At 44.8% G+C, this 27,279-nt stretch overlaps 1 protein-coding gene and 1 pseudogene across 12 annotated transcripts; one reads left to right on the top strand and one right to left on the bottom strand.

Moving 5' to 3' along the window:
• The first annotated feature begins 230 nt into the window (after nucleotides 1–230).
• Nucleotides 231–27,279, top strand: CARD8 (caspase recruitment domain family member 8). Of its 12 annotated transcripts, none has more exons than XM_058707924.1 (12): nucleotides 231–340; nucleotides 2,895–2,998; nucleotides 4,489–4,647; nucleotides 6,989–7,153; nucleotides 11,703–11,758; nucleotides 13,935–14,085; nucleotides 14,912–15,141; nucleotides 15,215–15,477; nucleotides 17,002–17,127; nucleotides 17,450–17,591; nucleotides 19,484–19,528; nucleotides 23,231–24,403. In XM_058707924.1, exons 2-12 carry the CDS (start codon nucleotides 2,940–2,942, stop codon nucleotides 23,500–23,502), a joined length of 1,668 nt encoding a protein of 555 aa, XP_058563907.1. In that variant the 5' UTR covers nucleotides 231–340; nucleotides 2,895–2,939; the 3' UTR covers nucleotides 23,503–24,403. The 12 variants fall into 12 exon arrangements, with proteins under 12 accessions (XP_058563907.1, XP_058563915.1, XP_058563909.1 ...); XM_058707932.1 differs by lacking the exons at nucleotides 231–340; nucleotides 23,231–24,403 and adding exons at nucleotides 1,766–1,902; nucleotides 26,003–27,279; XM_058707926.1 differs by lacking the exon at nucleotides 231–340 and adding an exon at nucleotides 1,766–1,902 and having other exon boundaries at nucleotides 15,245–15,477; nucleotides 23,231–24,404.
• On the bottom strand, nucleotides 9,623–10,756 carry LOC131500066 (density-regulated protein-like; annotated as a pseudogene).

Consider the following 27,279-nt stretch of genomic DNA (forward strand, 5'->3'; position numbering starts at 1 on the left):
AATGACTGTTGAAAGGAATCTATTCAAAGCTCTCTGCCCCACCAGCCACACTTAGTGGCAAGACTCACAGGGTCAAGTGTGCCCTTGACCCTGAACTCTTTGTTTTTCTAGGTCAGGGTACCCGCCAACCTCAGAAAGTAGGCACCATACTCTTCTCTAGCCTGACCACAACCCACATCCTGGACAGCGTTTCTTAAAAACCTACCACCTCTAGGTCTAACTACCCTGTCGAGAAATTGGCCCCTCTGAGGACAGAGCCTCAGCCCTCTCAAACCCTTAAAACTCCCTGGCGGGAACTCAGCTCATCTCTAGATGTCTGGCCCCTCTCCTCCCCAGAAGAGTGAGTAAACTCTGCCCTGCTGATTGGTCTCCTTTCTGCAATCCTTTGCCGCCAGTGTCCCTGGCCAACTGAACAACGGTGCTCTATATCCTACTCTATACTCTGGCTCGGTTGGTGGAGCGCGTGACTGTTTGTTTGTTTGTTTGTTTGTTTGTTTTAATATTTATTTCTGAGACAGAGACAGAGACAGAGCGCAAGCAGGGGAGGGGCGGAGAGGGAGAGAGATGTAGAATTTGAAGCAGTGTTTATGCTTAAGGCAGGTTCCAGGTTCTGAGCTGTCAGCACAGAGTCCAACGTGGGGCTTGAACTCACAGACTTCGAGATCATGACCTGGGCCGAAGTCTGACGCTCAAATGACTGAGCCACCCAGGGGAGCGCGTGGCTCTTGTTCTCAAGGTTGTGAGTTTGAGCCCCATGTTGGGCACAGAGATGACTTAAAATTAAAAAAAAAAAGTGAGCATTAGGACAATGACATCCAGATCCTGGCCAACATCCAAAGTTGGGTTGTTGCTTGGGGCTCCTGGGTGGCTCAGTCCGTTGGGCGTCCGACTTCAGCTCAGGTCATGATCTCACAGTTCCTAAGTTCCAGCCTCATGTCGGGCTCTGTGCTGACAGCTCAGAGCCTGGATCCCATTCGGATTCTGTGTGTCCCTCCCCTGCTCGTGCTCTGTCTCTGCCTCTCAAAAATGAATAAGCTTTTAAAAAATTTTTTCTTAAATAAGAAAGTTGGGTTGCTTTTTCTTGCCATTATCTATTTATTTTATTTTATTTTAAAATTTATTTATTTATCTTGATAGAGACAGGGACAGTGTGAGTAGGCAGAGAGAGGGAGAGAGAGAGAATCCCAAGTAGGCTCTGCACAGTCAGTGCAGAGCCTGATTCAGGGCTTGAACCCAGGAACTGTGAGATCGTGACCTGAGCCAAAACCAAGAGTTGGATGCTTAGCTTACTGAGCCACCCAGGCTCCCCTTACTGCCTTTTTTTTTTTTTAATTAGTTTTCATGCCTAGCTCAGAGCCCAACGTGGGGCTCGAACTCACAAACTGTGAGATCATGACCGGAGCTGAAGTCGGACCCTTAACTGACTGAGCCACCCAGGCGCCCCAACAAAGCTACCTTCTAATAATTACAGTATTACATGCACAATTCAAAATTATTAATATCAACATTACTGTAAAAGTATTATTATAATTACATTTCAAATTGAGTATCAGTGGGACACCTGGCTGGCTCAGTGGGTAGAGCACCCAACTCTTGATCTCAGGGTTGTGAGTTTGAGCCCCATGTTGGGGGTAGAGATTACTTACAAGTAAAATCGTTAAAAAAAGTAAAATTGAGCATCAGTGATCACACATTCTTGGGAAAGTATTATGTCATAAATAACAAGAGGCCGGACTTCTTCTTTTAATAAGAGGAGGTCCCTAATTCTCCTCTGACTCAGCCTCAGCCTCTTCACTTTGGGGCAGTCTTTCCCCAGATGAACACAACCTGGGGCAGCCCGGGGGTGTCTGAGCCACCAGCTCTGCCTTCTCCTTTCTGTGCCCTGGGGAAACCGAGACTTAGGTAAGTACTGCAGGACAAGATCAAGTAGGGTGGCTTCAGGGGAGGGAGGGACAGATGGGAGGATGCCCTTGGCTGCAGGTTGCCTAGTTCCAAGCTCCTTTTGAAATCAGCAGGGGAAGTGGGCTTTCAGAACCCCCTGCAGCTGGTTGTGGGTAGATTTGAGCCAGACAGAGCCGGCATCTGACTCAGAAGAAAGCAAAATCAAAGTCATTTCTGTGCCTGGGTGGCTCAGTCAGTTGAGGACAGACTCTTGGTTGCAGCTCAGGTCATTATCTCACAGTTCTTGGGATTGATCCCTGTGTTGGGCTGTATGTTGGTGGTCGGGAGCCTGCTTGGGATTCTCTGTCTCCTCTCTCTGCCCCTCCTCCACTTGTTCTCTTTCTCTCTCAAAATAAATAAATTAACTTGGAAAAAACCTTCACTTCTGCAGAGTCTGTAATATCCTCCTACAAATCTTTCTTCGGTATCGGGCTGTAATGAATCTCTTTGAGTTTTAATCGGTACTATGGTTTTTGGTATTTGCCCGTGTTTACCATGTGGTTCTAATTTCTGGGTTTTTTTTTCTTTTTAAAGTTTATTTGTCCTGAGAGAGAGAGACAGAGAAGAGAAGGAGAGAGAGAGAGAGAGAGAGAGAGAGAGAGAGAGAGAGAGAGAGAGCCCTGCATTGGGCTCGTTGCTGTCATCAGGGAGCCCACTTCAGATCCTCGGTCCCCCCCCCCCCCTCTGCCCCTAGCCTGCTTGCACTCTCTCTCTCTCTCTCAGAAAGAAACAAACACTTAAAAAATTGAAAAATTAAAAAATAATTTTTAAACTTCACAGTCTTTTCTGGGTCTCTCTTCCAAGTGCCTAGCATTACTGGGAACAATTCACCTGATGTACCCCTTTTGAGCGGACAATAAGCAATGTTGGCGATTGTGTGGCGACATAAAAGCTAACATTTATCTGCAGGTTCTTCCAACTTATGTGAATACAATTTTCTTTTCTTTTCTCAGGGTTAATAGAGACGTAGCAGAGAGGTAAACACACCGGCTGATAAAATGGAAAAATATACATCTAAGAAAAGGATACGCATATTTAAGAGATGCCCTTTGACATGGTGAGAGTATATATACTGCCCTTCGAGGACTCTTGATGGCTTTGTATCCTCTGTACCTCATTATTTTCCTCTGCCTCCTCATTATTGATGCATGAAATACTGAGTACTACGGTCTTTTTGTTTTACTTATTTCATTTTATTAAAAAATTTTTAGGTGTATTTATCTATTTTGAGGGGGAGAGAGGGCAGAGAGAGAGGAAGAGAGAGAGAAGCCCAAGTAGTCTCTGTGCTGTCAGCCCAGAGCCCAACGCGGGGCTCAATCTCATGAACTGTGAGATCATGACCTGAGCCGAAACCAAGAGTCAGACGCTTAACCGACTGAGTCCCCCCAGGTGTCCTTGCTTTTTTTTTTTTCTTTTTCTTTTTTCTTTTTAAAGAAAAGGCTCTGCTTACATTTCTTATTCATTCACTCGTGTCAACATACCTGAGGGGGAACACCTTCCTGGATGGCCAGATGCACTACCTAGACTTTCTCTCTCCATCGTTGGGTAATATGACCTTGACTCTGACCACAACTTCATACCTGAGCACAAGTGAGTCTCCTCCAACTCTTTCCCTGATGCCATGGCTGTGCTTTTGACCATCCCAAGGCACAAGGCAAACTCACTAGGCTGTATCCATGAACGCTTCAGCTACTCCTCAACAGCACACCTTCCAGAGGTTCTTGTTTTCTTTGTGACCAATGAAAGCACATTTTTGCCTCATCTTGGAACTGGACAGAAATGAATTGGACCAAAGATGCAGCCAATATGGCAGGTGTACAAGCCCCCATGCTAGGGAGTATTGAGGGTGACTGACGTGAGTTATTTTCTTTGGGAATCTAACATTTTTTAGGTTGGGTACTGGGTAATATTACCCTGCTAGAATTAATCATCACAAGGATTTGCGAGGATGGTGTTATATCCTTGCTTTACAAGTCAGGAAACCGATACTTCCCTCAGAGAGTTAAGCAACAATGTTGATTTGGCTGTAAGTGCCAAGAACCAGCCTTTGGATTCTCTTCTCTTTGGTCTCCATAGTCACGACAAACTCACACTAAATAAACAGATGTTGCTTTGGGGGAAGTTTAATTCATCTAGTGTGGTGCAATTGTACAAAAGTTCCCCCTTTTTAGGACCGATGAAGGGCAGCAGAAGAGTAAGGAACTTCTCACACTCCCTACTTTACTACCATGCAATATTGTTGTACAAGTTATATTCGAGTCTGTATTAAGTCTTACCAAGTGTTACATATACATGTGATGAACCTGAAGCATTGAGAATCAAATGAGCCATGTCTCCTGAGATGAGCTCACTGTCTGCTGAGTGGTGATGGGGTAACAGTCAACACAGTGAAATAAGTGAATCCCAAGGTGGACATCAGAAAATGCATCACTCTGAGGATGAGGCATCTGGTTTGTGTTACTTCCACTGCATCACAGTGAGGAGACCATCCCCCCATCCAGTTCCTTGCACATACACACAAATCACAACACCCTTTGTGTTTTCTAGGTTGTGTGTGTGCAGCAGTGATGCAGACAAAGTGGAAAAGAACGCCTACCACTCAGAGAACTTCTACCTGTCACCGTGGAGGATGTCTGCCCGGTCAAAGCAAAAACAAAAACAGATCTCTACCCCTTCTCAGGACCAATGCAAAATTGACTTTCTCAAGTAAGAGATACTATATTCAGTGTGGATAAAATGGAAGATTCTGGATCTTGTCCCTCTGTCTCACAGAGATCAGTGAAAAGCAAAGACGTTGAGATTATTTGCATAAAAATCAGCGTATTTGTTCTTTCTTTTTCGTCGTTATGACTTTTTATTTTGAGATGGTTTAAGACCCACAGGAAGTAGCCAAAGTAGTACAGAATGAGCAAAAATGTTCACTCAACCCAGCTTCCCTTAATGATGATATCTTTTATAACCATAGCCATTGTCAGGGCGCCTGGGTGGCTCAGTCGGTTGAGTGCCAACTCTTGATTTCAGTTCAGGTCATGATCCCAGGGTCGTGGCATCCAGCCCTGAATTGGGCTCAGAGCTGAGCATGAAGCCTGCTTGAGATTCTCTGTCTCTCTCTCTCTCCCTCTGCCCCTCTGCCCCTCCCCCACTCTTCTCTCTCTAACTACATTAACAACAACAACAAAAATATCACTGCCACAATTTGGAAATTGACATTGACCCAGTACTCGTAACTCAGATATAGATTTTGTTTCAAGGTAATATTTGACAGGCTGGAATATATTGCCAATGAACACAAGAATTTCTCAGTGTTGCTTCGTCTATGCACCCTTTCTCAATAGGATATTTCTATACAGGGTACCGTGGCTTGTAGGACTCAATAAACCACTTTATTTGGTTGAACCAATGGCAGTTACTCCAATGCCAATCTCTAGTCAAGTGAACCATCGTAGATGATTAAGGTCAGGGCTATCAATAGAATTCTTGCCAGCATGGACATAGCTCATATCCGTGGTGTCTAATATGAAAACCATTGTCCACCTGTGGTGTTTGGCCACTTGAAATATGGCTAGTTCAAGTGAGAAACTGATTTTAAATTTTAATTAATTAAAATTTAAGTTTAAATAGGCACGTGTGTCTAGTGGCTATCATATTAGACAGTACAGGTCTTGGCCGAAAGGATGCTCCCTTGCTCTTAACCCCAATCTTGATATCAGCCAGCCAAGGGACCTTGGACCCCAGCTCTCAAGTGTGAAGAAGAAGAAAGGACCTAGCATAGGACTTTTCTGTTCCACATCTTGACGAGGATCCCCAGTGGAAGAAGGAAATAAGCCTGATATCCATCGTTTAGCATCTCAGGTGTATCTCATCATGTGGAGGCAGGAGGTAGAAAAGGAGCATTAGTACTGAATGGGTTCTATTCCTCTTACATTTTTATTTTATTTTATTAAAAAAAATTTTTTTTACATTTTATTTATTTTTGAGACAGAGAGAGACAGAGCATGAATGGGGGAGGGGCAGAGAGAGAGGGAGACACAGAATCGGAAACAGGCTCCAGGCTCCGAGCCATCAGCCCAGAGCCCGAGGCGGGGCTCGAACTCACGGACCGCGAGATCGTGACCTGAGCTGAAGTCGGCCGCTTAACCGACTGAGCCACCCAGGCGCCCCTCCTCTTACATTTTTAAATGTTTACTTATTTTGAGAGAAAACAAGAGAGCATGAACAAGGATGCAGCAGAGAGAGAGAATCCCAGGCTGGCTCTGCACTGCCAGTGCAGAGCCCAACTTGGGGCTTGAACCCAAAAACCATGAGATCATGACCTGAGCCAAAGTCAAGAGTCTGTTGTTAACCAACTCAGCCACCCAGGTGCCCCTGTTCTGGGTGGGTTCTTACAGAACATAATCTCACTGATATCCTGGAATTTCACACACTCACATTAGGGTCCCATTCTCTCGGGCACCAATGATGGGTGAAGGCAGAATATAAGCTAGGAATCTTCTCTTCTCCCTAAACTTCTCAACAAGGTCACTTAGGTCAACAATCTAGTATGAAACAAAATGTTACAGCAAGTACTTGGTGTTGAGAATCGACTGAGTTCTGCTTCCCGGGATGGAGAGAGCAATGTGGAATGGGAAATAGAGACACAGTGAAATCTGGTATGAAGCGGGTGAGATGGGCTCATGGGGGCTTGAGAGAAGACTTCTATAAAGACAAAGCATGGGGGCGCCTGGGTGGCTCAGTCGGTTAAGCGTCCGACTTCAGCTCAGGTCACGATCTCGCGGTCCGCGAGTTCGAGCCCCGCGTCGGGCTCTGGGCTGATGGCTCGGAGCCTGGAGCCTGTTTCCGATTCTGTGTCTCCCTCTCTCTCTGCCCCTCCCCCATCCATGCTGTGTCTCTCTCTGTCTCAAAAATAAATAAACATTAAAAAAAATTAAAAAAAAAAAAAGACAAAGCATGGGGTCCATGGCTTTTAACATAAAATCATGCTGCCAAGACTGTCCTTCCACCAGGCCTCCATGCTGTATTCATAACACAACTTCCGTTCTGTGTGCAGTGGATATGATGACGTATCTCACCCCTGCTCTTCGGCTGCGCAGATACAGGATGACCAGTTTTCTACGTTCTCAGAAAATGGAGGATATTGTGAAGTGTTGATATCAGAGCCACCACCGCACATCACTGCTCTTGGAACCGAGTCCTGTGAGGAAGAGATTTCTTGGTAAGGGGAATGATTATATGGAAAACGCTGTAACAGTACTGGCTTCTGTTCCTCGATACCAGAGGGGCGCACAGGAATCAGGGGAATTTGGTCATTTATATGGGAATCAGGGGGAGAATGAATATACAGTCTTACCAGCAAACCCACAAGTTTATGAATGAGATCAACCACCTCTTCTTCCAGGAAGGCAGGATGAGAAGCTATACACGAAAAGGCAGTCATGGATGCAAAGATCACTGTGTCATTGGTTAAGATGGGAACCAAAACAAATTACTAACTCAGTGCCTTGGGAATCTGGCTCATGACGAGGCTGAAGGACGGAGTGGGGGTCCCTGAAGGGGTGTGCTGGAAAATATTCAACACCAGCTTCCCCAGGGGAGGGAGAGAGCTTTTATTTGTAGTGCCGTCCAATTTCTGTGGGGTGATTACTTGTATCATGGTGGATCTCAAACTACTAACATAACCTCAAGAGTACAGAGTATAGAGGCCCCTGGGTGGCTCAGTAGAAAGAGCTTGCAACTCTTTGATCTCAGGACCCTGAGTCGGAGCCCCATGTTGAGTGTAGAGACGACAAAAGAATAAAAAACAAACTTAGAGAAAAGAGTGCAGAATAAGATGTAGTAAAAATGCGAGCATTTATTTATTTGTAATATGGTCTATTTAAATGAAAGTCTTAGGTAACTTAATTCTTTTTTTTTTTTAATGTTTATTTATTTTTGAGACAGAGACAGACAGAGCATGAACAGGGGAGGGTCAGAGAGAAGGAGGCACAGAATCTGAAACAGGCTCCAGGCTCCGAGCTGTCAGCACAGAGCCTGACACGGGGTTCGAACTCATGGACTGTGAGATGATGACCTGAGCCAAAGTCGGCCACTTAACCAACTGAGCCACCCAGGCGCCCCGGTAACTTAATTCTTAATAATAGCTGTGTTTAACAACCTGCCCACAAAATTCCTGAAAAATTTAACAGTCGGATCCCACATACTGGGATGAATTGGCTCCCGCTCACCAGGGGTTCCTCCCACCACCGAAATCCCAACCTCTGCCACCCATTGGAATCCAGCGTGCAGGAGCATCACACAGAAGGCAGTGTATGTAACCTCCATGCTTTGCATGGGGCCAACACAATCCATGACTGCTTCTGTAGCCTCAGACATAGCGCCAAGACTGAGCAGGGCAGGTCAAGTTTCTCGCACGTGGCTTGCCCAAGAATGCTTTTGAGAAAAGAGCCACAGATTCTTTCTTTTAAGTCCACTTCTGCAAATATGTGTTCTTTTTTATCCATAGCCTGTGTATCAATTTCTCTGTTAATCCCTTTCATGTTGAAGTGAATAGACATAGCAAGGAATACATAAGGAGTTTGGGGATCAAGGATTACATGTATAGATCAAGAAATGAAGGGAATCTAAGAACACATCAGTGAAACTAGACATTTCATGATACCATGGAAGCAATTATGCAATAACTACTTTACCCACAGAAAACAATGCTTTTGTTTCCTCTTTCATCACATCTCCCCCTCCCCCCCCCTTTTTTTTTTAACTTAAGCAGGCTTCATGACGAGCACAGAGCCCAACACAGAGCTCGAATTCACAGCCATGAGATCATGACCTGAGATCAAGAGTCAGACGCTCAACTGACTGAGCCACTCAGGCGTCCTCCATCATACCTCTTTTTAGGAACTAGGATTCTTGCCTTGTGATACCCCAGGTCTTGATTCATTCCAAATTTCCAACTCCCCAAGACAGAGGCTGGATTGTGTTGGTTGTCGTCATGTGTTAGGGACAGATTCTCACAACCAGGTGCCTCATGAACCACTAGCTCACCCCATAGATCATGACTTTCAGCTTTGTCTAAATAGTGGAATCATGGAAGCTTTAAAAGTAATGGTGCTTTGGTCTCACCACCAACCTCCTGACTTAATTGGTACAGGCTGTGACCTGTGTTTTGTGATAGGTATGTGTGTGAGTTGCAGGGGAGGGGGGGGGGGCGAGTGGTTTAGCTTCCCAGGTGCAGTCAAGTTTGGGCACCACTGCTATGGGGGCATGTGTTTCACCCATGAGTCAATTGCTAATTCAGTGTTTTTATTCCAAAAGTTATATGACACAAATGAGAGCCAATTAATTAATTAATTAATTAATGCTAAATGACCCAAAATGTTTATTTGACTAAATTCTATTTCATGTATAAGCATTACAGTCTCCCCTCTGTTTATCAGACTTTGGCAGTTAAAAAAACGAACCAACCTTATCCAGAACAGTGAAAATACCAAGTGTGCTGAAATCTACAGTTTTACTGTAGGACACACACACACACACACACACACACGTACACACACACACACACAAACATGTGTGTGTGTGTGTGTGTGTACGTGTGTGTGTGTATGTATTTAAGTCCTCTCTCCCTTTGGCCACATCAACTCAGTTATGATCATTATGATCATTAACTACAGACAAATTTTCAAAATCACTTCTTTGCTTTTCCAAGATCTTTGTAGCCATCATCATCCACCTCTGGCCATTTTTTCCTGAGTGACATCAATCATGTCATATATAAAGTCTCCCTGAATGATGATCTCATCCTCTCCTGTTACTGAGTCCCCACAGGAGAATTTTTGAGCATCAAGTCTCTGTGCTTCTTTAAGATCAATTTCGAAAGTTGCAAAGCCACGTAGTCCTGTCACATATTTCTTCTTCACTCTGGGAATTTTGGCGATCAGAATCTTTTGTGGTACAGTCTTCTTTTTTGCTTTATTGGACCTCTTCTACCTCTCTTCTGCTTTTCCTTCTCTTCCTCTTCCCCTGCTGTGTCTTTTGACCCTCACCGATGTCAGCTTCTTGTTTCTGTGAATTTTCTCCAGGAAGTTTTGCAGGCTCATTTCGAAAATTCTTCTCTAGTGTTCGCTTCAGCAGCACATATACTAAAATTGGAAAATCCTTCTCTAACCACTGTTGACATTTAGTGACACCAGGCACGTGTGTTCACAGTACTTTGTTGGTAGTAAAAAGACTCCACAGTAAAAGACTCAGAGTGGGTAGCGTGCATCTAACTTGCCCTGGAATATCGTCTCTCAGACCTCCTTTGCCATCATGCCCATTGGATTTGGAAATATAAGCAGTCGCATCTCACAAACCCATGTGGTCACAAAATTCTTGTCCCCCTCCAGTCCTGCCCCTACTGCCAGCTGAAGTGACACAGTCAGAGCAACTTAAATATTTTTTTAAGTTTATTTATTTTGAGAGAGAGAGAGAGAGAGAGAGAGAGAATCCCAAGCAGGCTCTGCACTGTCAGTGCAGAGACTGATGTGAGTCTCAAACCCACAAAACATGAGATCATGACCTGAGCCGAAATCAAGAGTTGGGACACTTAATTGACTGAGCCATCCAGGCGCCCCCCAGCCAGAGCAACTTAAACAATAGAAGTTAGGTATGGCCACTTTGGACACTGGTATAATAGGAGAAGAGGTAGAGTGGTCAAAACACATTTGGTTTGAGAGATCCTCTTAGTTCTACTATGCTTACATTTTGTTAACAAACCTCTCTTTGTCCAAGTTATCTCTTTTTTGAGAGTCTAATACAACTGTCCAGTAGAACTTTCCATGATGATGGAAATGTTCTATTCTGCAGTAGCTAATATGTTATCCATTTTCCACATGTAGGTATTAAGTATTTGAAATGTGGATAGTACAGCTGAGGAACTGAATTTAAATTGTTTTTATTTTTTTATTTTTATTTTTATTTTTTTTTAATTTTTTTTTTCAACATTTTTAATTTATTTTTGGGACAGAGAGAGACAGAGCATGAACGGGGGAGGGGCAGAGAGAGAGGGAGACACAGAATCGGAAACAGGCTCCAGGCTCCGAGCCATCAGCCCAGAGCCCGACGCGGGGCTCGAACTCACGGACCGCGAGATCGTGACCTGGCTGAAGTCGGACGCTTAACCGACTGCGCCACCCAGGCGCCCCTAATTTGTTTTTAAATTTTATTAATTTTCAAGAGATGGACAGAGACAGAACATGAGTGGGGGAGGGACAGAGAGAAAGGGAGATACAGAATCCTAAGCAGGCTCCAAGCTCTAGCTGTCAGCACAGAGCCCGACGAGGGGCTCAAACCAATGGACTGTGAGATCATGACCTGAATGAAGTTGGACTCTTAGCCAACTGAACCACCCAGGCACCCTTGAGGAGCTGAATTTTAAATTAAATTAAATTAAATTAAATTAAATTAAATTAAATTAAATTAAAAGTTTAAATGGCTTCTTTTGGCTAGTGGCCACTGTTTGGGCCAAACAGCTCTAGTTTTTAATCACATCCCTTTCATTACTATTACTATTATTATTATTTATTATTTATTATTTATTATTATTATTATTGCGTGTGTGTGAACTGATTTATTTCTTTTTTTTTAAGTTTTGGTTGTAAGTAATCTCTACACCCAACATGGGGCTCAAACTCATGACCCCAAGATCAAGAGCCTCATGCTCTACTGATAGCCAGGTGCCTGCTGTGAACTAATTTCTAATATTTTCCTCATTTTTGACACTCAAGTTCTCCATTCAGAAGCGAATCTGAAGACCAGGAATCTTCACAGAGTCAAGAATCAGGTAATTGGCTAACATAGAGATGAGGCCAGGGCTGTGTCAGTGGGTTGATGGAAATGTCCCGTGGCTTTACGTAGAGAAGACAGTGTTGAAGTCCTTTATGGCAGTGACGACCAAAAACAAATTTTCTTATCTCTAACACCATCCTCCATACAACTTAAATGGGGATATGAAGTACTCAAAATCTTGGACGTTATATCAGGAATGAATTCCATATTCCAAATACTCTATTAGGGTTATTACACATATTCTCTTTTTATTATCCATGGAAACTCTATGAGTGGATTATATAGATTCTACTTCAAAGACAAATAAAGCAAACTTAGAGGTGAGAAATCTTCCAGCTGGTAGGTGAGGTGTGGCAGCATTCGATTGTATTTGGGTATAATTAAAAGGGGCTTGTCTTCTTTCACCCTAATCCACACTAAGACTTCAAAAAGTAAGCAATGTGTGGTTAAAGGTCTTGATCTTTTTTGATATTTGTACACAATTGTCTGATTGGCTTTTGGTTAGGAGACATTTCCATTGTATTAGTCTACTAGGACTACCATAACAAAATACGGTAGACTAGGAGCCTTAAACAATAGAAGTTAATTTTCTCATGGTTCTGGAAGCTAGAAGTCTCAGATCAAAGGCTGGTAGATTTGGCCTTTCGTGAAGACTCTCTGCCTGGCTTGTAGATGGCCACCTTCTCCCTGGGTCTTCACATGGTCTTTTCTTTGTGCATCCAGAGAGAGAGAGAGAGAGAGAGAGAGAGAGAGAGAGAGAGATCTGGTCCCCCTTCCTTTTCTTGTAAGGACACCAGGACACCTTTCCTATTGGCTAAAGAGTTCTTTCTTATGACTCATTAAATTTTTTTTTAATGTTTATGTATTTTTAAGAGAGAGAGAGAGAGAGAGAGAGAGAGACACCATGAACAGGGGATGAGCACAGAGAGAGAGGGACACACAGAAGCTGGCTCCAGGCTCTGAGCTGTCAGCATAGATCCTGATGCGGGGCTCAAACTCATGGACTATGAGATCATGACCTGAGCTGAAGTTGGACACTTAACTGACTGAGCCACCCAGGCATCCCTCTTATGACTCATTTAACAAGTAATACCTTCTTATAGGTTCCATCTTCAAATTCAGCCCATATATCTATGCTCATTGTGTTGGGTTGGAAAAAATTACCCAACATGACTATTTTAGATTCTGTCATTACTTGCTCCACCTCTAAGTGCTGATGGTTGAAAACTGTCCTACATGGTGTGAAGTAGTTTGAAATCCATGCGAGATTCAAGGAGAGCAGGGCACTGGTGTTGGCTGTATCTTGATGCCCAGCCCAACTCCTGTCTTCCCAGTCATGTGGTCACTGGGTAAGCTAATCACATGAATAGCTAACATTGTGTGCTATTTTCGCTGGGTATCACACAGCCAGGTACCAAGATTCAGAGCAATTCTACATGAGGAAAAAAACTCAGAGAGGTTAAGTAACTGTTTAATTGAGACTTTTCATTTTTCCTATACAAGATCTCTACTCTCTGCAAAATGAGATTCCATCATATATAATTCCTCATAAACCAATTTTCGTCAGAGGACAGTGGCTAAAAGATTTCTATCGCCCAGGTTAGAGATATTTGTTCTATGCAAATCATCCTCGCCCAGAGCCTAAGCAGTGGGAAATGAATTCAGCAGTGCGTGCATGGAGGGTCTCCAAGCATTGTTGCGCAGCCGGATCCTGGAAGCGTTCAGGGAACGGGCGATGGTCTGGGGGTGCCACGAGATGGATGGTGGAGAGGACGAGAGTGAACAGATGTGTCTTTGCCTCTTCAGCTTTCATGCTTGTTCGCTTTATGGACTTGGCTTCCCTCACCAGCAACAAGCATTTTCTGCTCCTTGGGACCATGTAGAAATTTAGCTGCTGTGGTTCCTGACTTAGGCAAATACACCCCCTGCCCCTCATGCTGCCCAGCCTGACTTCCTTCTTAAATTTGGGGGTATAATTTCAGCAGTAACAAAGAACCTTCTTGTGGCTTTCTCTGTGTGGATTCAAAACAAAGCCGCTTGTGCTAGTCCCATACCCTTCTCTCTGATATCTGGATTCCCAACAGTACATGTGCAATTCAACATCCAGGACCCCTTCAGGCCATGCCTTTTTCAACAATCCACATATGACACATGCAATATATTTTTTTCAGAAGATACTTGCTGGGAGGAGAAGACAGTAGTGCCCCACTTGGTTGCTAAACTCTGTTCTGGGACTGAACCGGTTTGTAAAAGTAATCAGTTTCTGGGACCTGAAGGAAATGTGGATATTGAGTTAATTGATAAGAGTGCAAACAGATACAGGTAAGAATCGAAGATGCTGATTGTTTAAATACAATTCTGCTATAAAGAAAGTATATAATGTGTGATACTTAACATGTATACACGTACATGACATATCTCTTAAGACATCTGAAATTTTGTCAATATTCTCTGTATTCCATATTCCGAGTTGGTATTTTTAATTTTGACAGATGTAGAATACAGAGAAATCAGGGCCCAGAAAGCCTAATTAATTCCCCAGAATTTTCTTTAAAAAAATTTTTTTTTACATTTATTTATTTTTGAGAGACAGAGGGACAGAGCACAAGTGGGGGAGGGGCAGAGAGAGAAGGAGACAGAATCCAAGGCAAGCTCCAGGCTCTGAGCTGTCAGCACAGAGCCTGACACGGGGCTCGAACTCACAAACCGTGAGATCATGACCTGAGCCGAAGTTGGACGCTCAACCAACTGAGCCACCCAGGGGCCCCCTCCCCCCCACAGAATTTTCTAATGTGGTGAAAGTCACAGATGAATCTTGAACCTTGCTCCACCCCAAACATCACATCCCTCTGCACAATTGTTCTTTATTTTTTAAATGTTTATTTATTTCTGATAGTGGTGGGGAGGGCAGAAAGAGAGAGAGAGAGAGAGAGAGAGAGAGAGAGAGAGAGAGAATCCAGGCAGGCTCCATGCTGTCAGCACAGAGCCCAATGCAGGGCTCGAACTCACAAACTGTGAGATCATGACTGGAGCTGAAATTGAGTCAGACGCTCAACTGACTGAGTCACCTAGGTGCCTCTGCACATTTGTTCTTTAAATCAAAGTCCTGGTGTTGTCCCTGTATGACTATCATTCTGACTCTTTTCAGTGTCCACTTCCCCGTGGCCGGCTTCTATCTGTGGCCAGCAACAGGCCTTGGCTTCCTGGTAACAGCAGCAGTGACCGTGACGATTACGTTCGATTCTTGGGGTCGGCACCTGGACCTGAAGTTACAGCATCACGAGAAGTGGATGGTGGCCGGCCCTTTATTTGACATCTCTGTGGAGCCTGAGGGGGTCATCACTGAAATCCACCTCCCCCACGTCATCTCCCTCCCAGGTACAGAGGGGAGAGAGGAGGCTGTGGGGACGGTGGGGAACATTGTCTAATGGCCTTTCTGGTTGCCCTGCAGCAAATGAGGTCGATATCTCTTGGTTCCAAGTTGCTCATTTTAAGGATGAAGGGATGGTCCTGGAGCCACCAGCCCGAGTGGAGCCTTTCTATGCCATCCTGGAAAACCCTAGCTTCTCTCTGATGGGGATCCTGTTGAGACTTGCCAGAGAGACCTGTCTTTCGGTCCCCATCACATCCACGGCACTAATCTATTATCACTTCCACCCCGAAGATGTGAAATTTCACTTGTATCTTATCCCCAGCGACTCCTTGCTAACGAAGGTAAGGCCTGCAGATTTGGGAGAAGATGTGAGAATTACATTTTCAGCCTATCACCTTGGACCTTCTGTCTCCCTATTGAACGGAAAAGTCAAGGCACAGGGGCACCTGGGTGGCTCAGTAGGTTGAACGTGGGACTCTTGATTTTGGTTCAGGTCATGATCTCAGTTTTGTGAGTTCGAGCCCTGTGTTGGGCTCTGTGCTGACAGCTTGAAGCCTGCTAGGGATTCTCCCTCTCTCTCTGCCCCTCCTTGGCGCTCTCTCTCTCTCTCACACACACACAATAAACAAACAAACAAACAAACAAACAAACATAGAAAGGAAAAGTCAATGGGGCGCCTGGGTGGCGCAGTTGGTTAAGCGTCCGACTTCAGCCAGGTCACGATCTCGCGGTCTGTGAGTTCGAGCCCCGCGTCAGGCTCTGGGCTGATGGCTCGGAGCCTGGAGCCTGTTTCCAATTCTGTGTGTCTCCCTCTCTCTCTGCCCCTCCCCCGTTCATGCTCTGTCTCTCTCTGTCCCAAAAATAAATAAAAAACGTTGAAAAAAAAATTAAAAAAAAAAAAGAAAGGAAAAGTCAAGGCACGGCTTTCATTGATAGAAGCATGAATCACCCTTCACAAGGTCAATCTGTAGGTGCTGACTCTAGAACCATACGCAATGATCCCAATAGGAGTTTGGTTCTGCTAAAAATGGAGCTACCTTTTCCGGCTTTTAACGAGAAGCAAAAAAGGGAGAGGAGAGTTATGGGGACTGGCAGAAGAGGTGATGCAGAGATTTCATTGTAGAAATGGACATTAGTAACATCTAAATGAAACACGCACGCGCCCCTCTGCAGTCATCCTCCTCCTGTGCATTTGTGAAAGGCTCAGAGTCTCCCCCCCCCCCCCTTTCCAGGGTTAGTGCTGAAGCAGAAGTGTTGGTGGCCATTGTGGCCCCCTAGCTACTGCATCCCTGGATAGAGTATCACTTCTGTTCCTCCAACCTCGGTGGAGAGGGTAGTGGGGGAAGACTCATCTGATTTTCTGGCCAATTGGTTAATTTTCCTACAGCTCAGTAAGAGGCAAGTGTGGGCCTGGCGGTTGTTAGGTTGTGAGTAACCGTGGGTATTTAAAATACAAGAGAAAATATTTTAAAGTTTATTTGTTTATTTTGAGTGAGAGAGCAGGGAAGGGGCAGAGAGAGAGAGAGAGAGAGAGAGAGAGAGAGAATCCCAAGGAGGCTTTATGCTGTCAGCACAGAGCCTGATTCGGGGCTTGAATTCACGGCTGTGAGATGATGACCTGAGCCTTTTCAAAACGACATTCCTTCCTTATATACAGAGACATATTCATATATATACGAATATGCATATATATAGGTATATACATATATATTTGAATGTATCAGTCTGTACATGAACCTTTACGTCCATTGAATGATGTCATACGTGCTACTTGATACCGTATATGGAGAACTTTGTATGCGACTGCTTTTGCTTATTTCCTTTTAGCTTTGCCCTCTGATTTGCTTCTGCTGCTTCTTCCTTAGGCAATAGATGAGGAGGAAGCTAAATTTCAAGGTGTGCGTCTGCAGACCTCGCCCCCAGTGGACCCACTGAATTTTGGTTCCCGTTATATTGTGTCTTGTTTGCCTCCCCTGGAAATAATACCCAAGGTCAGTAGACTTGGATCTAACTCAAATTGAACACATGTTTCAAAAATATTTTGTACTTTTGAAGAAAAAAAAAAAGAGAGATTATTCTCTGAACCATGTCCTGATAAGAGCTGGTCTACTCTTCCTTCCATGGAACAATAATATTTCCTGAAACTGTAAACTTACCAAGAATGTTGACCTTTCTCCCTCTGTTTTCCTCTCAACCAGCCATGAGATTGTATGGGAAATGGATTATATTTCAGTGGCCAGTTTCCTGTAGGCAAACGGAACTTGCCACCCCCTCACCCCGCCACCGATGCTTTAAGTCATGTGTTTCCTCTAGGAGTTGAAATTATCCTACAGGAACCCTGGAGAAATCCAGGTCTTCTCTAAAGTCTATGCTGGGAGGATGAAGGAACCAATCATGCTTGAAATTACTGACAAAAGATACAAGACTTTGATCTGGTACACTTTGGTGAAGCCAGGTAGGTAAAAAAAAAAAAAAAAAAAAATATATATATATATATATATATATATATATATATATATATGGCTAAAATTGGGGGGGGGAGGAAAAAAATCACGCACCTGTCTCCTTGGTTGCAGTGAAGTCTATCACAGGAGAAGGTCTGTTTATGGTCTCATCCCAGAGAAGAAAATAAATCTACTGACAGTTTATAGTGTCCAAAGTTCTGCACTATCAACAACCCCAGTGTTAGAAGGTTTAAGGAATGTACTCGCTTATTGTTCACATTTAATCACTTCATGATGGTATTTCATGCCAAAACACGTTTGCCTAGAAGATAATTGTTTTCTTCCTAATTTTTCTTTAAATTCTGGTTAGTTAACATATAGTGCAATAGTGGTTTCGGGAGTAGAATTCAGCGATTCGTCATTTACATACAACACCCAGTGTTCATCATTACAAGTGCCCTCCTTAGTGCCCATCTTCCACCCGGCCCCTCCCCCACCCGCCTCCCTCCCATCAACCCTCAGTTTGTTCTCTATCATTAGGAATCGCTTATGGTTTGCTTTCCTCTTTCTTTCTTTTTTTTTTCTCCTTCCCATATGTCCATCTGTTTTGTTTCCTAAATTCCACATATGAGCGAAATTCTATGGTATTCATCTTTCTCTGACGGACTTATTTCACTTAGCATAGTATACCCTAGCTCCATCCACATAGCTACAAATGACAAGATTTCATTTTTTTTGTTTTTTGTTTTTTTTTTTAAATTTTTTTTTCAACGTTTTTTATTTATTTTTGGGACAGAGAGAGACAGAGCATGAACGGGGGAGGGGCAGAGAGAGAGGGAGACACAGAATCGGAAACAGGCTCCAGGCTCCGAGCCATCAGCCCAGAGCCTGACGCGGGGCTCGAACTCACGGACCGCGAGATCGTGACCTGGCTGAAGTCGGACGCTTAACCGACTGCGCCACCCAGGCGCCCCAAGATTTCATTTTTTTTGATGGCTGAGTAATACACACACACACACACACACACACACATATATATGCCACATCTTCTTTATCCATTCATCAGTTGATGAACACTTGGGCTCTTCCATAGTTTGGCTGTTGTAAATAATGCTGCTAGAAACATTGGGGCGCATGAACCCCTTCAAGTCTGGATCTTGTTGTATCCTCTGGCTAAATAATTTCTGGTGCAACTTCTGGGTCATAGGGTAGTTCTGTTTCCTAGAGGATAATTTATGTAGAACAGTATGATAACTTAAGGGTTGGCTTCACATCGTCTCACATACTGGCTTATAAATAGAAATAGAAGGAATGTTGGGAAAATATATTCCTTCCTCTGATGCATTTCCCTAATGGGTAGGGAGTGACCTTCTACCTCATGGGGTTCCATTTGTATATTAATGTTCGAATGGGATCCTTCACTTAGGAAATGGAATTAAATTACTTTAGTGTGTTACAGGGGCGCCTGGGTGGCTCAGTCGGTTGAGCGTCCAGCTTCGGCTCAGGTCATGACCTCATGGTTTGTGGGTTTGAGCCCTGCATCGGGCTCTGTGCTGACAGCTCGGAGCCTGGAGCCTGCTTCGAATTCTGTGTTTCCCTCTCTCTCTGCTCCTTCCCTGCTCATGCTCTGTCTCTTTCTCTCTCTCTCCTTCAAAAATAAATAAAAACATTTAAAAATTTAAAAAAATTATTTTAGTGTGTTACATCAAAGCCTAGAGAAACCAAGGGGCACCTGTCTGGCTCGATCAGTACAGCACGTGACTCTTGATCTTGGGGTCATGAGTTCCAGCCCCAAGATAGGCGTAGAGATTACTAAAACAATAAACTTAAAAAAGAAAAGAAAAACTAAATAAAGGTATACAGCTGATTTCATATCATTCTCCAACTTTTCCTTCCTTCCTAGAGGAGCTCCAGTTTGCTGCTACATCGGCCCCTCCTCCCCTCCCAGGTCAGTGCAGTGTTTCCACCACAAGTCTGATTTCAGGAGATCTTTGAGTGATGTCGCTCAATGTGGGTTCATACCTCCTCTTCATTTACAAAGACTAAGTGGTTCCAGAGACAAACACAGAGTCTGATGCACTTCAGCAAACACATGAGGCTGTAATACGCAGACTCTGAGCGTGCAACCACACTTTTTTGGGAAACCATTTTGCATCTGCTGAACTTTAAGTAAGAGTAGTTCGAGGCGGCTGGGGATCAAACTTTAGAGAGACGGAGACCACATGAGACCAGAGGGGCAGGCAAGAAACAGAACTTGTAAGCATAAGGATGATCATTGAACTCTTTTGGAGCCTAGTCCAAAGGCAAAGGGGGGCTTTTGAAGGGTGAGTAACAATGCACTCACTCTTCGGAACTGTGTGGATGACTGTGAGTGAGGAATGAACAGGAAGTGGGAATTGGCTTATGAGGCTGTTGTAAATGTCAAGATCAGGTGTTAGCTGGGAATTGGTTAAGGTTAATGGAAATGGTAGGTAGCGGGGAAAGAAATTATTTAAAATAAAATGCCAAAGGGCACCTGGCTGGCTCAGTCGGAGGAGCGTGGGACTCAATCGCACTAAACTTTTAAAAATAAAATAAAATAAAATAAAATAAAATAAAATAAAATAAAATAAAATAAAATAAATAAAATAAAATAAGGAGCCAAGATTCAGAGGACTCCATTCTGCCTTCCACGTTGTTGGCCATGATTGTCAGGCTCCACACAGTAGAAGTGATGGGCCCCCTTTGTCAAAACAGATCATCCAGGAGGAGAAGGAGAGCATTTTCTGGTGTCTCTCAGGGAGGAGAAGGCTCCTCGGGTATCGCATTGGCTTGAAATGGCAGCAGACCCATCCTGGCCAGCGGGTGCTGTCAGGAGGTCCAGAGAGGCAGACTAGCTGGAGAAAATCAGGCCCCACACCTGGAGTTGCAATTGGGTTCAAACTCAGCTACAGCTCTTGGTGAAGAATCAGTAAAGGTGATTTCATAAAGGAAATTGAAAGGACTTAATGTAGGTGGTGAGTGTGTAGTATTAATACAGGGTCTCTACCCTTCCTATCACACAAGCTCTTGAGCAAGAGATATCTGTCACCTGTCGTCTGAAGGATGAAACTGACACTCATTCACTCTGTCTAGAAGACCCTTCAGAAGCTTCTGCCGGCCCACATCTTGAGTCAAATCTTTATCTTGGCCACCATGTGCCATGAATCATGACACCTCTTTACCTCTCTTTCCCTTTTGGCATGGTGGCATCTTGCATTTAATACCAAAATTCTTTTCCTTCCGGGGCACCTGGGTGGCTCAGTTGGTTGAGCATCCGACTTCGGCTCGGGTCATGATCTCACGGTTCATGAGTTCCAGCCCCACATCGGGCTCACTGCTGTCAGCCCAGAGCCAGCTTCGTATCCTCTGGCCCTACCCTGCTTGTTCTCTCTCTCTTCCAAAAATAAGTAAACATTAAACAAGTCCTACAAATCCTTCAAATCCTCCTTTGATACTAATTCTTCCGTGAAGACTTTGCTTCACAGTCTAGTCATCCCCTCCTTTGTGACCTGAAGGCTGTGGTGACATTTGTCCCTCATGGGACTATGGTGATAAAAATGATCTTGATGACAAACGCAGCTTATCAAAGGCCTGTAGCATGCTAAGTAATCAGGGTACCTGTATTTGTGCTTTATATGGTCCACTTCTGTTTAGTCCTGTCAATAAACGGTGGCTGGCTTCCCCAGACAATCACAGAGGAGCGTCAGAGTGGGGACATGGTAGTGGCCGTGAAGTAACAATGTTGCATGCAGTGTAGCCTGAGACAGACACACTCTGCACGCATGGGGTTTCTATTCCAGCCGGTGAAAACAATGAAGCCTGTTCCACACTGCTTATCAAAATATACTTGTGGCGCGTGTTGCCAAGGAAAACTGGAGGGGTTTAGAAGAGGATAACATGAGGAGCTTGGATCTAGCATTGAGGGAGCTGAAAACGTCTCAGAGTGCATCCTGGAGAAAAGGAAAAAGTGAAGTTTATGTCCAGTTAAGAAGATCGAATAGCAAGGGCGCCTTGGTGGCTCATTCGGTTGAGCGTCCGACTCTTGATCCCGGCTCAGGTCATGATGTCCCAGTTCGAGTCCTGCATCGGGCTCTGCGCTGATGGCGTAGAGGCTGCTTGGGATTCTCTCTCTGCCCCTCTCCTGCTCGTGCGCGTGTGCTCTTTCTCTGATGGCGTGGAGGCTGCTTGGGATTCTCTCTCTGCCCCTCTCCTGCTCGTGCGCGTGTGCTCTTTCTCTCTCTCTCAAAAAGTAAATACACTTAAGAAAAAGAAGGTTGAATAGCACTTGCTAAACAAACGGGAAGGTTGAAACAATCGAGGCAGCAAGAATAGGTTAAGCTGAGAATCTTTCTGTGGCAGCAACATCATTCATTCAAACTGTGGAGTCACTGACCATACACTTGCAATGACTTTTCAGTACAAAGACCGAGACTTCACAGAAATCACATCATTAAATTAAGCTGTTTGGCTATAGCCGCAGATGACTGGGCATGAATTACCTGTGCCACCGTGTTAAGAGCAAAAGTTCTAGAGGCATGACTTGTACATAAAAAGCAATCACACTTTTTTAAAAATGCTGTTTTATTTTGAAAGAGAAAGAGAGAGGGAGAGAGTGCAAGCCGGGAGAGTGGCAGAGAGAGGGGGACAGAAGATCTGAAGCAGGCTCCAGGCTCTGTGTTGACAGCAGAGAGCCCAATGTGGGGCTTGAACTCACAAACCACGAGATCATGACCTGAGCCGAAGTTGGATGCTTAACCAACTGAGCCACTCAGGTGTCCCAGCACTCACACTCGTTTTTTAATATTTATTTATTTTTAAAGGAGAGAGAAAGAGAGAGAGAGAGAGAGAGCATTAGTAAAGGAGGGGCAGAGAGAGAGGGAGACACAGAATCCGAAGCAGGCTCCAGGCTCTGAACTTTCAGCACAGAGCCCGACACAGGGCTCAAACTCATGGACCAGGAGATCATGACCTGAGCCAAAGTTGAAACCTCAACTGACTGAGCCACCCAGGCGCCCCCCCCCACACTTTTAGTGAAGAAACTGAGGAACAAGAAAGCAATGTTATTTGGCCAAGGTCACAGAGGTACTATACATGGGCACCAACAGGAACCCTGAGTCAGCATGATGCAAAATACCTTCTTCCGTCCAGTGCCCCTGTCCCTCCTGTGTGGCCCTTAACCAGGTAAATCTCTTTCTACACAGTTCAGCAGCAGAAGACCCTTGAGGGTGGGGAGCCAGCCTTATCCATCTGCCTCTCTGGTGTCATGCACAGCTGCTGGCAATGTATGAACTCGGAGACTGTTAGAAGGATGAGTAGTTGGATGGATGGCAACGTAGAGCCCTCTCTCTAGGGTTCCGATGACAACCGGAAAGTAGCGAAGGCGAGGTGCTCAGAGCTTGGAGGGGAGGGTGCTGGGATTGAAGAAGAGGTCTCACTGAGTTCTCCCTAGGTTCACTGACCCCCGAGAACGGACTGCGCGTCCCGAGCGTGCGTCGGTGAGACCCGGGCCGCCCGCAAAAGAGAACGAGCAACGTCTCCATGCAGAATTATGTCTTGAAGCTGGGCATGGGTCCTGACCCCTATAAGCAAGCTTCCCCTTTCTCAGTCTGCAACTCTTCCTTCTGTCCAGCTGTGGCCTTTATGAAGGAGCACCATCGTCATCTTCAAGCCAGGCTGGGGAACCTGAATGGAGTCCTGGATGATCTTCAGGACCGTGGGGTCTTCACCGAGGAAGAGAAGGAGATGGTGCAGCAGATGCCAACACAGCAGAGAAGGAACGAGGCCCTGCTGAGGATGGTGCAGAATAAAGGGCACCAGGCCCAGAAGGTGCTCTTCAAAAGCATTAGTAGAAGAGACCCTTATCTGATGTCCTACCTCAACCAGCAGAGCTTACAACAGTGATTCAGACCGATACTCAGGAAGAGAGAATCCAGTGTTCTCCGCTGCAAATGGATAAACGGACGGGTGATCATTGAGTTCAGGGTCCAAGGCACGAGGTCCAGGTGACACCAACACGTCACACAGGCTTTCCTGAGGACTGATGTGTAATTTCGCGGAGACCTATTAGTGTATCCTAATATCTTAATGTCAAGAATATCTGAAGAGAGGACTACTGCCTCGAAGTGCTTTTTAAAAACAAATCCTGGGGCGCCTGGGTGGCTCAGTCGGTTGAGCATCCGACTTTGGCTCTGGTCATGATCTCACGGTTCGTGAGTTCGAGCCCCGCGTCGGGCTCTGTGCTGACAGCGCGGAGCCTGGAGCCTGCTTCCGATTCTGTGCCTCCCTCTCTCTACCCCTTCCCTGCTCATGCTCTGTCTCTGTCTCTCAAAAAGGTGAATAAACATTGAAAAAATTAAAAAAAAATCCTGTTTCATCCATTGGCACATTTCTTGGACATCTGGGCAGAGGCAGATAAACGCAAGTGTGTTCGTGATTGACAAGGCCCAGGGAGACCAGTTCTCCTGAGCAATGCGAGAAGCAATTCCGGTGAACATTACCTCTGGGATGTTACCGTCTCACAACAAAAGGCAGGAAGGCTTACAAAAACTCTCTGTTGGCGGTGGGTGGGGGGGGCTGGGTGGCTCAGTCAGGTGAGCGCCCGACTCTTGACTTTGGCTCAAGTCATGATCTCACGGTTGGTGGGTTCGAGCCCTACTTCAGTCTCTGCGCTGACAGTGTGGGGCCTCCTTGGGATTCTCTCTCTCCCTCTCTGCCCCTCCCCTTCTCTCTCACTCTCTCAAAATAAATAAATAAACATTTTTTTAAAAACCTCTCTGTTGAGGACATTCATGGCATTCTTAAGTCTTAATGTTGTCGTTATTAAATACATGCTGTGTCTTTGGGGCGCCTGGGTGGCGCAGTCGGTTAAGCGTCCGACTTCAGCCAGGTCACGATCTCGCGGTCCGTGAGTTCGAGCCCCGCGTCAGGCTCTGGGCTGATGGCTCGGAGCCTGGAGCCTGTTTCCGATTCTGTGTCTCCCTCTCTCTCTGCCCCTCCCCCGTTCATGCTCTGTCTCTCTCTGTCCCAAAAATAAATTAAAAACGTTGAAAAAAAATTAAAAAAATAAAAAATAAAAAAATAAAAACATGCTGTGTCTTTAACATTTTATCCACTGGTATTTATCCCAGAATGATCTGAGTCCCTTTCGTGGAACAGAGCACAGGAATGGAAGCCCATGCGAACGTTGGCAGAAAACGTTTTGCTGCTGGAACATAGGCTGGTACTGGGAGTGGGCAGGTCCACCCAGTGGTGAAGTATGGATAAATGGCCTGCATAGAACCAGCGAGAGGAAAGATGAAGAGCATCCAGCTGATTCTGAGAGAGGCCCTCCTGGCTAAGGATGTCACAAAAATAAGCCTGACATGTGGAGTCTCCATTGGGCCCTGCCATTTTCTATCCTTCCCAGCCGTCTTTGAACTAGTGTTTGCATGGCACAACTATTGCTACCCTTTGACTTTGAACTCAACTTATTTCATTATATTTGAAGTGAGTTTTTGCGGAAGACGGCATAGAGTTGAGTCAGTTTGTTTTCGTTTTGTTAACCCACGTTGACAATCTCTGCTTTAATTGGCACGTTGAGCCGTTTACATTGAACATAATCATTGACATGTTAGGATCTAGCCTGGGTCAGCCATTTTTGGATTTGTTTTCTGTTTATGCCCTTTGTGTTGCATGGCTATCTTTCCTTTCTTGGCTTTTCAGGGGTTACGTGAAGAGTTTTTTCAGATTCCACCTTAATTTATCTGTTGTGTTTTTGACAAGATGTGGTCGTGTATTTTTTGGTGATTGCACTAGAGATGAAAAGATACACACTGAATGCCTCAGTGGTAGTATCAATATTGTGTTAGAGTAGAATCTAGAGGGGCGCCTGGGTGGCTCAGTCAGTTCAGTGTCTGACTTTTGATCTCAACTCAGGTCTTGATCTTGATCTCAGGGTCATGAGTTCAAGGCCTGCATTGATCTCTGCACTGGGTGGGGTGTCTACTTAAGGAAAAATAAAGATAAAGTGGAATCTAAAAGCCTTACCACCATTTTGGCCATGTTACCTTTTATGACCGGGTTGTCTTCAATATCACCTCTCTCTATATATAATAAAGTCCCCAAAAGAAAAATGTTATATATGTTTTCTACTTGCAATTGCTGAGTATGCTTTAAGAACCCATGAGGAGGGGCGCCTGGGTGGCTCAGTTGGTTAAGTGTTTGACTTCGGCTCAGGTCATGATCTCTCAGTTTGTGAGTTCGAGCCCCGCGTCAGGCTCTGAGCTGACAGCTTAGAGCCTGGAGCCTGCTTTGGATTCTGTGTCTCCCCCTCTCTCTGCCCCTCCCCTGCTCATGCTCTGTCTCTCTCTGTCTCTCAATAATAAATCAACGTTAAAAAAATTTTTTTTTAAGTCTTTGTCAGGTGCTGGAAGCCGAGCTATCCCAGCCTGATTGGCAAGGCCCAGGCTGTGGACGGATTGGCGACTGCAAGGCGGCCCAACGACAGTGAAGCTTCTTGTACTCCCGCTCTTAGGTAATTCGGCCTTAAAACTACCTGGGGTATTGTCTGTTGGGGAATTGCCCTCGACAGGCCCACTGGGAAAAGAGCCATTAGGAAAGAAAAGAAGGTTCCGCAAGAAATTGTGCGGCCTTACGTTTAGCCCTTGCCACCCCCTATGGAGACGTCTCTACTTACAGGAAGGATAGCCTCGTGCATTTGCCAGCAAAGGAGGCCAATAAAGGAGAGACATATGGATTTGAAAGCCCCACTCCAGTAACTAAGGAGTGTATCTATGGACTCAGGTCACTCTAGCCCCTGGGCCCACCTGGCCCCCAGGAGGCATTCCAGATGATGATTGAACCTAGTCAGTTAAGGGACAGAATGGTTCATTGGTTCCTAGGTGCATTGTCTCTCTGAGAATGTATAAGGCGTGGGTTTCTAAGGCCCTCTTGGCCCCTTCCTGGCACCTCAGACCCAGGCGAACACTTTTGTTCTTCAAAACCACAAATGGTTCAGGGAAACAACCAAGAGGTCATGTCCCTGTAACTGTTCCACTTGAGGTGTTGAGAGATAAATGACCTTTCATGAGAACAGCAAAGCAAATACTTTATAGATTATAGATAAGCATAGACACATAATAAAAACAATGAAAGAAATTAATCAATAAGCAAAGGGCAGGACGGGACGTTATGAGAAAAGAATCATGGTATTCCTTATTGGGTGATGACACAAACGAACAATTTGAGAATTGGGTAATGCCAGAAAATGTAGATGGCGTATGCTACAAGGAGATCACTAGCAAATATAATGCCAAGTTTGCTACAATAAACCGGCCAGTTCAACACACTGCGGTTGTCCGTGTCCATTTCATTTTTGTTTTGTTTTATTTTCACTTTTTCTCCGATGCCGTTCATCCTTTGGGAACCCTTGGACCTGCTGGAGCTGGACTCCGGCAGTCAGGTAATCCCATCATTGGTGTCACCTCATTCTTTGATGATTATTGTTACTTTTTTGGTGTTTATTGTTATTTTCCACGTAAGTGGAGATTTTTGTGGCTTTTCCTTACATTTTGAGTAAATTTGGTTGGTATTCTGGACATTTGAATGTTATGTTATGAGACGCTGGGTCTTATTTATGTGCAAGGAAGATTGTGGATTTTTCAAAAAGATTTTATTAAAAAATTTTAAAATATTTATTTA

This window comes from Neofelis nebulosa, chromosome 17, assembly GCF_028018385.1.
Source record: "Neofelis nebulosa isolate mNeoNeb1 chromosome 17, mNeoNeb1.pri, whole genome shotgun sequence".
Taxonomy (NCBI): Eukaryota; Metazoa; Chordata; class Mammalia; order Carnivora; family Felidae; genus Neofelis; species Neofelis nebulosa.

Coding starts and splice junctions, on each gene's coding strand:
- CARD8 (XM_058707924.1), top strand. CDS start 2,940: ATGGAAAAATATACATCTAAGAAAAGGATACGCATATTTAAGAGATGC. Junction 15,142..15,214: donor CCACGTCATCTCCCTCCCAG/GTACAGAGGGGA, acceptor GTTGCCCTGCAG/CAAATGAGGTCGATATCTCT. Junction 19,529..23,230: donor GGCCCCTCCTCCCCTCCCAG/GTCAGTGCAGTG, acceptor CCTTCTGTCCAG/CTGTGGCCTTTATGAAGGAG.